The sequence below is a fragment of the Ornithodoros turicata genome, chromosome 1 (genome assembly GCF_037126465.1).
Source record: "Ornithodoros turicata isolate Travis chromosome 1, ASM3712646v1, whole genome shotgun sequence".
NCBI classification, from domain to species: domain Eukaryota; kingdom Metazoa; phylum Arthropoda; class Arachnida; order Ixodida; family Argasidae; genus Ornithodoros; species Ornithodoros turicata.
The window spans coordinates 63033211-63049127 of NC_088201.1; the positions used below are offsets into that span (position 1 = coordinate 63033211).

General features: G+C 44.6%; 1 protein-coding gene across 1 annotated transcript; it reads right to left on the minus strand.

Moving 5' to 3' along the window:
* Nucleotides 1–1165: 1165 nt before the first annotated feature.
* Nucleotides 1166–15597, minus strand: LOC135399612 (lysozyme-like). The gene is made up of 6 exons (XM_064631340.1): nucleotides 15559–15597; nucleotides 12377–12524; nucleotides 12175–12266; nucleotides 8683–8746; nucleotides 1423–1498; nucleotides 1166–1244 (listed from the first exon to the last, which is right to left on the minus strand). The coding sequence occupies exons 2-6, from the start codon at nucleotides 12522–12524 to the stop codon at nucleotides 1178–1180; spliced, it is 447 nt and encodes a 148-aa protein (XP_064487410.1). The 5' UTR covers nucleotides 15559–15597; the 3' UTR covers nucleotides 1166–1177.
* Between the last annotated feature and the right edge of the window lie 320 nt (nucleotides 15598–15917).

Below are 15917 nucleotides of genomic sequence, written 5' to 3' on the forward strand. Positions count from 1 at the left end.
TCCTCGTGTTATGTCGGATTTCACTGAAACAAGAGACAACATCCGCTGCAGCCAACACGGGCAGCATCTATTATAGTACATGTCTGCTGGAGGCCATTTACGTGACAGTGTATTGCCGGTAGAAAAAGTAATATATTTGAACAGCAGCTAGGTCTTGCTCTCGGCCAGGTGCACACGTGGTGGCCCTGCGTCGCATGCGGGTTCACCCTCTCAAAAAACATAAATTCACCACAAACGCTTTGAAGACCAACCATTGTTCAATGTTCAACGCAATGACCTCAGAGCCGCCTTGGAAAGACTAGAACACCGTCCTCTAGACTTAGGGAAACCCCTCGGAGAATGGCCGAGGGATCTTAGACAGCGTGCGACAGCTGCTTTAATGACATTTCTTGTGGACATTGCAGCGCCTCTAACTTTTTAGTCTTCCTGTTATTTTTTTTTTCTTCAATTGTGTTGGAGTAGCCGGCTCCTGTGTTTTCTACGAGCCACTATCTCCATATCTTTCTTTTTATTCCAACTCCAACTCCAACCAACCATTGCAGAGAATGGCGGCGTTATCATTCCTATTTGACGAGACGGCGGGGCGTACGCTCTTCTTGCCATTAACATAAATTGTTCTCAAGAGCGTCACAAAATAATGTACCTCTCCCATTTTTCAACAAATGAGGAGAGACAACGATATCATCATGAGGCGCCTATCTTGGACATGCATAATGTGTCCACACTCTAAAAACACAGCTTCACCGCATAGCACGCTGTGCGCCAACCATTGCCGCGAATGATAGGGTTATCGCTTTTGATTCGAAGAGAGAGGTGGGCGTACGCCTTTTTGTGGCAATTTCGATGTATGGTAATTGCCACAAAAAGGCGTACGCCTCCCTCTCTCCTCGAATCAAAAGCGATAACCGTATCGTTCGCGGCAGTGATTGGCGGACTACGTGCTATGCGGTGAAGTTCTGTTTTTAGAGTGTGGATGTAGAGACAACTGGGTGCAGACTGTGGAACACGAAATCTATCTTGCAGGAACATGAGAAGGATGAGCGCAAATTCGCAGTTGTTGTGTACGTCGTTTATCTCATACAGCGCCTGAGTAGCTCCATCTCTGTACATACCAAGAGGTTTAGTGTCTCTAGAGAGAGAAAGAACGCAAACTCGCTGCTTCCTTGCCCTCTTTTCTTCAAAGCTCGCATCCATAGAGGTCGCTCTTGACGTTTTCGCCTTGACAGTGTTTTATCCAAGCAGCCCTGTTATCAAAGACACAATAGAATACATGTCCATGTAACAAAGGTATATGCATTTTTGGCATTTTTATAGCGAATTATTTGTTTTTCTCTTTCCCAGTTGATACGTACGTATCGTCATCAGTCAACACTTCGAATACCCAGCATGCGTAACGCTATTCTTTTTGAGAAAACCTCTTACCATGCCTTGAAGCCGTGCCTGGCGTAAATTTTAGCAACGCATTCGATGTCGTCCGTGAGGTCATCATCTTTGAGATCTGTGCGGCGCAAAAATAACCAGTCAGACATGTTTAACTGTAAAATGTCCTGTAGTGCGGTAATTATTCAGGAAAATTTATCGAAGGCATCCCGCGGAAGCAACCGTTTTGACACACCGCCGCATGCATTTGCATTTTCATGGAAAATTCGAAATGCATGCGCAAATGTTGCACTTCAACATATGATAGTGGTATTAGTGAATGACATGCCCACATCAACTGTAGCTGCAACACAATGGCAGAGTCAGTATTTTACACAAACGTCCGTATTTTTTATGCATGTATACAGGGTGTTTCAGCAACCATGTCAAAAAAAATGAAAAAGCTTGCTGGACGGCAAAGTATGCAGTCAACGGCATTTATCTGTTGCGAACTTTGGATACGTACTGAGAATCATTTTATCTAATTTTAATTAACAGAAATAAACTTTACCAAACTGAGCCCCGAAATATTTGCCAAGTTAGAGTGAAGGTTTCTTCTTTTTTTCTTTTTGCCACAATTAGGAAGTGCATTGCGGAGTTACCCAAATCCCTAGGGAGCCTCCATGGGTTGCTGCGGCTTCTCCGCTTTTCAGGGAGGAGACACCCTTTAACCATGCCAACGCCGCCTTTCCTCCTCGCCCTCGCGCGGAGCGCGCATTTTGACTCCCAACTTGCTACGCGCTGCCCATTGCCGGCTGTGCATTTTGCGCGTTCGAGCGGCCATCCGGCACATGTACACGCAAGTGATTGCATTTCTTCTGTATCTTAGCGTCATTGTATGTTTTGGGAACGAATATCGCAACTCATCCCTCCGGAATTTTAAATCCAGCGTGGAACAAGCATGTCAGAACAGCCTCTATTACTACTGAAATCGGTCGTTCCACGAGTCATATCATCGTGTAATACCAGTGTTCCGTGCCATTTTTTCTGCGTGTACCACGTTCGGGTCACAGTTCTTTTGCATTGCACTTTACGCATGAATATGCTCATTCTTTCTTTTCTCTATTTCTTTGAGAACCACTGCTAGGGCTCAGTTCATCTCCGTATTGTTGGTATGAGGTCGTTGGTCTGTCGGCTCAAGAGCTAGGTCACGAACCAGCTCGCTCTTGTTTGAGTAGTTCCTATTTGATTGAGCAAATACATTCGGTTGGTGGACGAAGACCAGCGTGCGTGGAGATCTGCAATGCGCGTTACTCGCATGATACGTCGTGCAGCAAAATTCTATGGTGCTGTGTGCCCAAGTGTGCCAATCACTCTCGGAAACGTGCGCATTTGTATCGCTTCCCAGCATCAAAAAAGCGGAATGAGGTTTGGTTCGCGCAAGTAAAGAGAGCAGAATGGCAACCAACAAGGAGCTCGTACGTGTGCGAGGTAAGCATGCACCTTTGCAGCGTGCGGTGTGTACGGTGTATTCCGGTTGCTCAGTGGTTATTTACGTTAAATTGAATTAAATTACGTTAAATCTCCGGAAAGCCACAACAAGCTCATTGAGCTTCGTGAACACGTACGATGTGCAATGAATCTTCGGTATATTTCGAGCAGCGTGCAGCGTACAATGTGAAGAGGCATTCAGTGCGATATCTGCTTCGAAACGCATTTATGCGATGCAGTCACCTTTCAAGACTGTGTCGACTTTTATTCATAATAACGTGGACAATAATCTTCCGGCTTGTGACCCAACACAAAGAAGAACTATATCATGTGATCGTGGACAAATTTGTACAACTGCGATTGAGGGTGCACTTGCGACAGGAGAATGTCGCTAAAACAACATCGTTTTCAAGCAAAACGGCACCAGTGCGACCTACGTTTCCATTTTTTTTCTTTCTATTTCTATTCTATCCTATTGAATGTGAGATGCTGTAATAAAATCTGCTTGCAATTAACATATTTCTGTTGTCTATACACATTCCCATGTTTACTATTGTAAATCGTTGGTCGAGACACGACTGCGTGTGCAGGTGTAGTGATGTGTTTAGACAAACGTTACAAAGCATTAACAACATATTTTACAACCCATGGCCAGCTCTACTAGTATATATGACAGTTTTGCCAAGACACTATCCCTCATTCCGTTTTTACCCTCTTCCTGTCGCGAAAAATCGAGAAAAACGCAACCCCGCCGCTGACGCCCAATGCGATGTGGGAGTCAAGATGGCGGCGTTCGTGCCAGACGACGGAGTTGTCGCCTCCCTGAAAAGGGGACGCACATGGAGGCTCCCTACAAATCCCCAACAAAATACGCTATCTATCGGAGAAAATGTGCGAAAATTGGTTCTTTGAGAAACGCAATTACTATATAGGCCGCCCTCTACCATAAAACATCCGACTGGGCATGTTGGTGGCACTAGCAACAAACGGATTTTTATTAGAACTAGTACACGCGGTTCAGTGCTGGGCCAGTATTGCCGATACCCAGCAGATATTATATGCGCTGCTTGGGCATTTTCTTCCGCCGCTTCTTTCTTTTTTTTTTTCTTTCGGGTGTGGACCAGGGTAGCGTATTTTATGGAGTATTTTGGTAAAACCAACAGTGCGCTTCGTGAATCTCACAAGAACACGTTACTTTAACGTTGTAGTGGATGAGGCACTTAACTGCCATCATTCAACGTTCTGAACTTGGCAAATTTCAGAGATCAATTCGACAAACTGAATTACTCTAAACTAGTAGGTGGCAAATGTTCCCAAGAGATATATACTTTGTTATACCTATACAGTATTTTTCGGTAGCGTGCAGAACATATACCGGGTGTTGCAGTTAAATCCCCGGGCTAAATAATTCGCGAACGGGTGCACCAATCGACGAACTTTCTGTTTTACAAGTATCTGTGCGATACCACCTACGAGCTGCACACCGTGTGAATGAGTGGCAGGCGCTCATTATTTAAATAAAAATTCAAATGAGTTTCGTAAAAAACAACTTCTAAAGCAGGGCGCTGTCGACATTAAAATGGGTACTACCCCTTTTGGGACCTTCAGTGGACACCTTGTAGAGAAAAATCTGCCACCGAAGCGGGTCATTTGTTGCTGTAATTAATTGGTTTCGGTTTACATATTTTGTCGGGGCTGGTCGCGGTGAAGCGCAAAAGGACGTAATTCATTGGTGTAATTCATTGGTGTAAGGACATAATTCATTGGTGGATAAGGGAATGGAAGAGCGTCCTTTTGCGCTTCACCGCGACCAGCCGTGACAAAAATATGTAAACCGAAACCAATTAATTATTGCAACAAATGACCCGCTTCGGTGGCAGATTTTTCTATCTCCTGCTTTAGAAGTTATGTTTTTTTACGAAACTCATTTGAATTTTTATTTAAATAATGAGCGTCTCCCACTCATTCACACGGTGCGCAGCTTGTAGGTGGTATCGGACAGATACTTGTAAAAAAGAAAGTTCGTCGATTGGTGCACCCGTTCGCGAATTATTTAGCCCGGGGATTTAACTGAAACACCCGGTAGAGATAGCTTTGCGCATTGCGCAGAACCACAACGCTATCCCTTACGTACGCAAAGGCGACAGCGTACGATATACTAAGACTCGCTATTGTTTGACACAGTTACAGCAATACTCTGTGAGTAAACACACACGTACATAGCGTACGATTGGAATACTTCGTAACTTCTCAACGTGTAGTCCACATCACATTCACTGCACATGTGCAGCACACAGATGATGCTCGAATTCCGCAAGATAAAAAAACAACGAACTCAATCTCAATTGCACCTGTAGCACCCACCTCTTTTGTATTCGAGTCTGTATCTTGGCAACCATTAACTCCTTCGCTCTCAAAACAGAACTTTGCACATGACACATTCAAGGACAACAACTGCACAAGATGGTATCATAGATTGAGAAGTTACTCGTCAAAAAGAACTCGTTACAAGTTAAGTTACCGTGTAAGAAATGTAACTAAGTTAATAACGAAGTTCTTCAACCTGAAATACAACTCGCAGTTACTGAGTTACTTAAAAAAAAGAACGAGTTACTTCCAAGTTACTTTGGACACAAAATAGCATTACACGGGTATCATCGTGCGGGAGCAGTTGAGTTAGACCTTGAGTTGCCTCCAGAGGGGTGCAACACGCTTAGTTGGTTTATGTCCAAGAATAGACCTCTCCCTGTTTGTAAACAAATGACGTCATAGTGTTCGACAGCGCCACAAAAATTGGACTACGCTCGAAGCTAGTGGTGAACAAGGTCGCGCACGAAAGCCACGGTCTTAAGGGGATTACGATATGGTCCCTTAAAGGGACGCGACCCTCGGTACTGCTTTTCTTTCAGTGGGAGGCAGCGAACAAGTGCCCGTTCGTGGAACCCAGTCCTCTCCTTCCGATTTGTTTCGGTTTCAATCTGTCTACCAATGTCATGATGACTTTTCTCTGGTAGAGGTCTATTCGAACGCTTTGCATCTTACTCCCTGTGGGCGCACAGTGGTTCAGCTTCATTTCAATGGCAGCGGTTCTTACTTCCTGAATAAAATACTGTCATTGATTGAATATCACGTTTTATGGCAAAAAAGTGCCATGAAGGAACCGGAGAGAAAACAAGAAAATATGTGGACGTGAGTGAAAAGAGAGTTAAAAGTAACTTGGAACTTAACTGAAGTTACTTTGGCAAAGTTACCTACAAAAGGAACAAGTTCTTCTAAAAGTTACCACGGCGCAAAAGTACCGAATTAAGTTACAAGTTACCAAAAAAAGGAACTTAGTTACAGTAACGAGTTACTTGTAACAAGTTACCTTGAACTCTGGATGATATCGTAATCACTCCGTACGCCTCCGCTTTCAAACAAATCCGGAGATATATATATATATATCATTCGGAATGATTCGTCGGCTGGAAGCGTGTTACGGGATGAAGTCCTTTGTCTGCACTGTTAAAATGGAACTTCACCGCGTAACAGTACACTCCTACACTCCAAAAGCAGGACTTCTTCGCATAGCACGCTGTGCGCAAACCATTGCTAAGAATGATGGGGTTATCGCTTCTGATGAGAGAGGAGGGCACACGCCTTTTTCTGTCAATTGTCATCTATCTAAATCGCCACAAAAAGGTGTACGCCCCTTTTATCTTCGAATCGGAAGCGACAACCCTATCATTCGTTGCAATGGTTGGCGCGCAGCGTGCTGTGCTGAGAAGTCCTGTTTTTAGAGTGTACACTCAAAAACAGAACTGGTCACGAATTGTCACGAAGTCACGAATGGTACACTGTTAAAACAGAGCTTCACCACATAGCACGCTCATAGCCAATCATCATTCCGAATGATATCATTCTGTGTATTGATTTGTTGAAAATGGGAGGAGGCGCCTATCTGGGACAGATTATCTTGTCCCAGATAGGCGCCTCCCCTCTGTTTTGAACAAATCAGTACACAGAATGATATTATTCGGAATGATGGTTCGCTAGCAGCGTGCTATGAGGTGAAGTTCTGTTTTAACAGTGTAGAGTTATCGATTCGGATTCGAAGAGAAAATTGCGTGGTACGCATTTTTGTGATACTTATTCACTCATGTTGGTTGTCAAAAAGAACGTAGGTCCTGTGCTTTCCACAAATTTTGTTATTGGATTTATTTATTGTATTGGTGTTAGCGCCGCGAAGCAACTGTGGCTAGGCGTACAGAGGTTTGCAGATGGAGATAGGGCAGCAGGGAGGATTGGGGGGCAGAGAAGGGCACAAATTAGGAGTGATAAGTGTATCATTCTAAAAAATAGTTCTGGTTCTGGTTCGAAGTTGGCAAACAGTGGCGTAGCGTCAGGGGGCAGTAGGGGCGGTCGTAAGATTTTTTTGGGCACAAATTATCGAGAGAGCGAAAAAAAAAATGGAAATAAAAACACTTGAAAAAATCTCAATATTGTAACATTGGGCGCTGTTGGAACGACCTTCTGGGCGCCTGAAATATACCACGCCGGTGTAAAATTGCATCATGTTTGCTTCAGCAGTAGACTGTTTGCGTTGAGACAGGAGAGCATATTCTCAAGGTAAAGCAACCGAAGCCCGAAGTCCATGAAGCGCTTTCTACTGGATGAGGGGGGGGGGGGGAGATTCTGATGCATTCCTGTTGTGTGTCTTTTTTGGGGGCGCGATACTCGTTTCGCCTCGTGCGCTGGGAACCCACGCTACGCCGCTGTCACCACATAACATTGCCTCTGAGCCAACCGCCATTCAAAATGATATCGTTCTGTCTTCTGATTTGACGGAAATGGGATGGATCCGCCTATTTTGGACACATTATGCAAAATACAACGTGTCCAAAATAGGCGGATCCATACCTTGTTTTAACAAATCAGGGGACAGAGAAATATCGTTCCGACTGTCGGTTTCCTCCGAACAGTGTTATGTGGGGAAGTTCTGTTTTAACAGTGTTGGGACTTCGGCGAGCTAGCGCCAACATTGTCACCACCACCTCTGCTTCTACACTCTTAAAAATGAACTTCACCACATAGCACGCTCCTAGCCAACTATCATCTGGAATTATATCGTTATCTTAAAATGGCAGATTGGGCCAGTTGGTACATGATTTAGGTTTGGAACTATGAGCCAAAACACAAGGACAGGAGAACGGCACGGTCAGAGCTGTGGGGTGTGCCATTCTCCTGTCGTGTGTTTTGGCTCCTACACTCTTAAAAATGAACTTCACCGCATAGCACGCTCCTGGCCAACCATCGTCTCGAATGATATCGTTATCTGCTCTGATTTGTTGGAAACGGGAGGCGTACGCCTTTTTGGTGACACTTATGCTGATCATAATTCTCACAAAAAAAGGCGTACACCTCCCGTTTTGAACAAATCGGGGCAGGTAACGATATCATTCGAGATGATGGTTGGCCAGGAGCGTGCTATGCGGTGAAGTTCATTTTGAAGAGTGTAGTTCCAAACCTAAATATCGTTATCTGCCCTGCTTTGCTGAAAACGGGAGGCGTACGCCCTTCTTGTGACACTCATGCTGTTAATAATTGTCACAAAAAGGTGTACCCTTCCGTTTTCAACAAATCAGGGCAGATAACGATATTATTCGAGGTTATGGTTGGCTAGGAGCGTGCTATGCGGTGGCGTTCATTTCTAAGAGTGTAGGGTGTCCCCTTCTTTCCTTGCTACAGCAAAGCTTGCAGAAACGTTCTTGATATGTCGTTGTTGTCGTTGAACAATCGCGATGACAAAGTATACCGTAGAAATCACGGCAGAGATTCAGAGAATTTCGTTACCTGCACAGTCGATGTTGCATTCCTTTGACGCCCCGTTTCGGCCACACCAGTATCGATCGTTTATCTACAATCAGAAAGACAACAATAAAGATCGGGAAGGAAAAAAAGAAAAGGGACTAAGAGAAGTCTCCTTGTGTGTCCATATGTCTTCTTGTCTCAGTAAAGTCCTAATCTTTACGGTAATGGCAGCGTGCACTTCACAGCTAATGTTTATATACAGGGTGGTCCACCAACCATGATAGAAATTCATACTAAAAAACGTAGGCCCCGGAGAGACATACGGTCAAGGAATTTTTCTGACAATAACTTTTGACACATATTGGTAACATTTTTATTTCATTTCAATTGACGGAAAGTTAATTTCTTGAATTGAACTCCCAATGCAACCTAACGTTTTCTTTGCGGAAATGGGTTCCTCGTGGTCATTTTCCTCAGTATGGCACATAATCCCGCTCGTAATGTAATGGCAATTGACGAAATAAATTCGCCGAAAATCCGTAGAAATGAGCCCTTGGCTCCGCCTCTTTTTTGACGGCTCGTAGTTTGAGCGCAAAGCTGCGAAGAAAGGAAGTAACATTGACACGCCACACGAGGGGGGAAAGGGTTACAAGCCGTCGGGTTACACTCTTAAAAATGAACTTCACCGCATAGCACGCTGCTAGCCAGCCATCGTCTCGAATTATATCGTTATCTGCCCTGATTTGTTGAAAACGGGAGGCGTACGCCTTTTTTGTGACAATTACGAACAGCATAAGTGTCACAAAAAAGGCGTACGCCTCCCGTTTTCAACAAATCAGGGCTGATAACGATATCATTCGAGGTGATAGTTGGCTAGGAGCCTGCTATGTGGTGAATTTCATTTTTAAGAGTGTACCTCATGTTTGATAATATAGCTCTGATTCCCGCACTCACAGCGCGTGTTTGTTCCGTGGGTAAGGCTTGTAACCCTTTCCCCCCTCGTGTGGCGTGTCAATGTAACCTTCTTTCTTCGCAGCTTTGCGCTCAAACTACGAGCCGTCAAAAAAAGAGGCGGAGCCAAGGACTCATTTCCACGGATTTTCGGCGAATTTGAGTTGAGTTTGATTATAGAAAAAAAACGGAAGATATTGAATTCGTCACTGACGAATTCTGCTACTCCCTCAAAGGAAATGAAATGAATGAAAGGAGAAAGAAAACTGAAAAGGTGAAAAGGTAAAAATAGAAAGACATCACCCCTCCCAGTCACCGAACTGTACGCGCATATGCGTACACTCTTAAAAATGAACTTCACCGCACAGCACGCTCCTAGCCAACCGCTATCTCGAATGATATCGTTATCTGCCCTGATTTGTTGAAAACGGGAGGCGTACGCCTTTTCTGTGACAATTATGAACAGCATAAGTGTCACAAAAATGGCGTACGCCTCCCGTTTTCAACAAATCAGGGTAGATAACAATATCATTCGAGATGATGGTTTGCTAGGAGCGTGCGATGCGGTGAAGTTCATTTTTGAGAGTGTAGCTACATCCCCTAGAAGTGAGCTGAAGTGCAAGAAACTAACAGGAACGGGGAACTCGACGACACATGCCTAGAATGCGGTCCTAAAATACAGATACCACCTCACTGCTCACTATGAAGTTGACAAGCGCTGACAACGCCGCATCTCTCTTCCCGGGTTCCCATACACCCAGCACCTTGACTATATCGAATGTTCTATTGTCCAAGCGGTCTAGAGCAACCTTCAATGTAGCCCTTTGGGATGCATATCTTGTGCAGTGCATAACGATGTGTTCCGTGTTTTCCACAGATGCACACACTGGACAGTTTGCTGAACTAGCCCTACCGACTCTATGGAGAAACTGTTGACCATACGGAACGTTAAGGCGAAACCGATGCAAAAGTGTTTGTATAGGTCGCGGTATGCTAGACGGAACACGGAATTTCAGCTCCGGGTCAATCTGATGAAGCAAGGATGGCCGCCTGTCGACTTGTAACCATTGTCTTCTGCAAATGTCTTCTGTCAGCAATTTTAACATGTGCTTCACATCTGACGTGGAATATGTCACCGTGTGTTCCGTTGGCGATAGGTGCGCTATATCCGCCATCTCATCTGCAGCTTCATTACCCCGTATGCCAACATGTCCAGGAATCCACTGAAGCAGTATGTCGTGGCCAGTATCTACTGCTTTCTTGTATGCGATGAGAATGTCCCGTACTATTGGCGCCATACAGCCACTTCCCAAGAATGATGTTATGGCTTGGAGGCCGGCCTTTGAATCGCAATATATGACCCATTGCGCGGGCTCCTGGCGTGCGGCTACATACTGCATTGCAAGCTGCATGGCTACCAATTCCGCTGCTGTCGACGATGTTCTGTGGGGAAGCCTTGCCATTCCTTCTCTACTATGCTGTGGTACAACAAACGCTGATGAAGACCCAGACGTTGACGTCGACCCGTCTGTGAAAATTGCGGTCCTAGCACGATGGCTCTCCATCACAGTCAGACAGTACTGTTTCAACACTGGAGATGGTAGTGAAGCCTTTTGGTGATATACACCAGGAACAGTCAGCGCGATACGAGGAAGTTGCAGTGTCCACGGAGGATCGACCGCCGTTATTGTCAACTGTGCTTTTGGTAAAGCACTGCGATATTCGGCGAATTTATTTCGGCAATTGCCATTGCATTACGAGTGGGATTATGTGCTATACTGAGTAAAATGACCACGGGGAACCCATTTCTGCAAAGAAAACGTTAGGTTGTTTTGGGAAATTTCAGAGTTCAATTCAAGAAATTAACTCTCCGTCAATTGAAATGAAATAAAAATGTTACCAATATGTGGCAAAAGTTATTGGCAGAAAAAATCCCTTGACCGCATGTCTCTCCGGGGCCTGCGTTTTTTACTATGAATTTATATCATGGTTGGTGGACCACCCTGTATATTCCTGGTACCACAACCATGTTTAAGACAGCAGAGGCTAATGGTTAATTGTACCAAAAATACAAATGTAAGGTACCGAAGGCCCTCTTGATATACGGAGAATGAAGGGTGATAATGATGCTTCAACTTTTTAACCGTGTCGTCTTTGCCTTGCGCACGTACCTTCTCTTCATAGGCAGTGTTTAAATTAGCAGCTTAATGTCACGGTTCATATTTTTTGTGGCAGTGGTGTACGTCTGTTCAAGTTCGTTAAAAGTACTATCGCATCCGGGAAGGTGTGTATCAGACCGATACGTTAATGCTCGGCATGGTTTCACAGTCTACTGGCGGATACTTTTTCCACATTTCTTGTTATTGGTAAATCCAAAAATATTGGTGCACTAACGCTCTCAATGGGATTCGCCATAAGTGTCCCTGATGCTTTGACTTCATTCATCACCGCTATTGTGGAGATATCGCAAACAACTCGCCGTCTTTGGCTTTACAGTGACCACCGAAATCAACATTTTCTTATCAAAATAGGCGCCGCGTGTATACAGCTACCCCAGAAAAGATATAACAAGCAGTTACGTACTTGGAACAAGCCGTGGTCGTAACTTCCATCCCAGTCCCGAGGTCCTTGAATGTTGCTGTTGAAACTGCTTTCATGTTTAGCGATGCACACAACTGAAAAAGAAGACGAGGAACCATGCCATTTTGCGAAATCATTCTGTGCAGTTTCGTAGTGGAGCTCTGCGTACAACTCTGCACATCAGAAAGCCAGGTGAATGACTCACAGTCCGCTAGCATGTGCTCTGGCACTCCGTACCACCAGTAGAGTTCGCGGGCGAGTTCACAGGGGCTGTACACTTTGCCATAGACTAGTATAAACGATGATGACGTAAGCAATGACAGGACAATGAAGATGTGATGGCTCGCAGGCATCTGCAGGAAAGAGGGATTAAAAATCTGCTTGTCGCTTGTTGTAGGGCAACATTACGTACTTTACAGGATATGAAGAGAGGACACGTTGGGCAATGAAGTGAGAGTAATAAGCGAAGTGAGAGTGCGTCTCTAAAACAAGTATAGATCTTTATCAGAAGCCTTATCAGCTGAAGGGTTTAAAGATGCCGTAAGGCGGTAGATATGCTATCTCAGAAAAAAAAATTATGTTCCATAGTCTGAGCCCTCAGTAGTCTTACTTTACAATTTTCATCCCAATTGCACTCATAAATCCTTTTAGAAGAAAAGTTATGGGCAACACTGTGTCGAAGTTACCACCAACATCTAATTGCTCGTCGAGTGCGGCAGCAAAACTATATCGCATGCACATAACACTGGGCTAGAAACGTTGTCTGCGTGTCGGCTACGTAGCCATCAGGGGCAGCGAGTCATTCTCGGGAACATAGACCACTTTTGCCTGAAGGATTGGGGACTATTTCCCAGCAGACGTCGCCCCGAACCGTTTTACGGCAATTTTACTAGCAAATTAAAAGTATATGAAAGTATTAAGAATGCTCTGTCACGTGTTGTACTTGTTTTACAAGCAGCAAACTGTTAAACTACACCGCCAACACAAACTGACTGTCTACTGCTTTGCGGTACCCTTAACTACGAAAGGCAGGAAGGCAGGTGAAACACCAAGGCTTTCACTGTTTCTTGACTGCAGTCAGAAGAAGTACATAGGACAGGAAAAACGAACAACACGCAAAAAATGTTCGAAATTCACTATTTAAATTTGCAGAATACTGTTTAGAGAAACGCACGACCTTCTTCGTTGATGTAATGAAAATTCTTTTTTGTGACAGATGCTCTAATTGTTTTCTCATAAATATCTACACTGGCACATTTAATTTTCAAAACTTCCAGAAGCGAGAGGGAGTTTTCTTATGTGTATTCGTATTACTCATGTTGACCTGTGTTATTTGTAAGAAGGCGTACTTTTTCTGTCAAGATACACTCGCCGCTAAAAAAATGATTTCAGCAGAAGATTAATGTAGGAAGTAATGTTATACAGTGTATATGTATCCGCTGAGCTCTACCGATACGATACTACAATTTATAACTTCGGGTGCACTCCTAAACCTATCACATGGGTAACTTTAATTTTATGCTATAAGTGCATAATCTCGATATCTGTGCTACGCAAACATTTCCTTGTGAAACGCAATACTCTACATAGGGAGCAACACTTATTGCCTGGGCAGGGTCGGATCAGTTTGGATAGCACCAACGCAGAGGGAAACAGGGTAAGTTGGCAATACTATACGCATATTATCTACGCACATTGTTCACAGAAGATATGAAGAAGGGGGAAGCACCTGAACCAATCAAACTTCGTCAGGTGAAAGAATTACAGTTGCTACTTTTGGTACACATTTGTCATTGTTGAGACGAGGGACCACTGTCGAGGTTTGACGACACGTCTGTAAGAACCTGCATTGCTATCCTGCAGCTTCCCATAGCTTCGTCAGGGTCAGTTATCTCAAAACGTGCGGCGCATTGTTCTTCCCTGACATTTCCAGGCATATACGACTGGCTGTCGCTCGATCCATGCTGGACACACAGCGGTTCGGAAGGAACTGAAAAGTTTCTGATGAGGCACATGAAGCATGCAGAGGGAAAAGCCTGTTCGTGTTCGAACAGAGACTGTTCGTCTTCTGGGTAGCCCAGAAGGACGGTCTTTGTTCGAAATATCGGCGGCTCTCGGCTGGATTTTCTACTTGTCTATAAACCACTCAGGGCTGATAAGTGATGGCAACATTTGCCGAATAAGATATACAAGCGATGACCAAACGTGGTGTGGCATGTGGGGCCCACAGCGGAGAACGTTGATGCAAGCATTATCATAAAATTAACTTATGGTTTCCAGAAGTATGACGTCACGGGATGTCCAGTCTACCCAGGCACATGGCAACATTGCTCCTCGAAGGTCGATTTCCGTCCCTCTCACCACAGCTGCTGGCAGTCTCACAACCTGGTGTAGAGGGCGCTGTTGCTAGGAGACATACGCCATAACGACATCTACTCTTGGGGAATTCGAAACAATGAAGGATTGGAGTATTCTTTCGAAAATTCGTGGAAGCGCGTAAGGTTCACTGACAGCATCTATATTTTGCGTGCTCAGTCCCTGAACGAGAAGGATTGATAATACAAAATAAAATAAATATCATTTTTTAGTCCGTAGTGGCAATATATAGAGTGGGGCCATGTACTGTGGGGCCATGACATATACGGCATCACTCGGAATGATGATCGGCTATGGAATACAATGCAGTTATATCTTTAGAGACATCAGGCCAACTTCAACAGGTGAACGCGACACCACCACCACCAGAGCCTTAAGAACACGAACCAAAATTTTCACAGAAAGCCTGCAGAAAAATTCCTGAGCGTAATCCAAATGGTCGTACGATTCGACTAATATATTCGTCAATGATGATTGAAACCAATGGCCATTGAACATACACGTAGCGCCATCAAGCGTGTAACATGTCAACTTCTCAAAGAGCATAGGCTCCAATGCTCCCTGACGTGTTGACACGTTATAGGCTTGGTGGCGTTACGCGCATGTTCAAGGGCCGTTGGTTTCAATCTTCATGGAAACCAATGGCCATTGAACATGCCCGTAGCCATTTGGCCATTGGTTCCAGTGGTCATTGAAGACCGCCCGTGTGACACGGGTACTAAATTCACAACTCTACGCAACTGAAGAGGATTGTTGGGCGTCACCCAACGTACCGGTATTCGCGAAGCACTTCTAAGACAAGCGTCGCATCGTTCTGAGGACGTGAATGTAACCGTGAAGTGAAATAGAATATCGACAGAGAGACTGGCAGCAGATATCGCAAAGTACGGAGTACCAAGGTGACCTGTGCAATTACGGGGCATCGTGCAATACAGGCGTTAATTATATTGCGCACTATGCAATCGCACGCTTACGGTCAAAGAGCGTCGTTGAGCGACGTTCGTCACTTACCTTTGAGTACGTCTTCACTTTGGTCAGAACAGACGTCTGGACAGCGTTATGTATGCCCCGCGTATTTGGCTTCAGATGAAGCTTTCGCCTTATTTTATGTGGAAGGCGTCTCAAGACCCACTGCCAAGGTCAGACGTGCTGGAGATCTCTAATGGGTTCGCGTACTAACATCGCCAATGAATCAAAACCAGTGTGTACTCCATGCCCTTCGCGGAATGACATACATGCTTCGAATTTAATTAGACATAAGTGAAGCGTGCAGGTGTACGTACAAGGTGTTCGAGGTTGGACGGGAAAGGATTATGTTACCGAGCAGCTGTCTCCCAAAAGTGGTGACCAACGTCGGGAGAAATAGAAAA

Coding starts and splice junctions, on each gene's coding strand:
- LOC135399612 (XM_064631340.1), bottom strand. CDS start 12,524: ATGCCTGCGAGCCATCACATCTTCATTGTCCTGTCATTGCTTACGTCA. Junction 12,267..12,376: donor AGAGCACATGCTAGCGGACT/GTGAGTCATTCA, acceptor CTTCTTTTTCAG/TTGTGTGCATCGCTAAACAT. Junction 8,747..12,174: donor ACGACCACGGCTTGTTCCAA/GTACGTAACTGC, acceptor TTCTGATTGTAG/ATAAACGATCGATACTGGTG.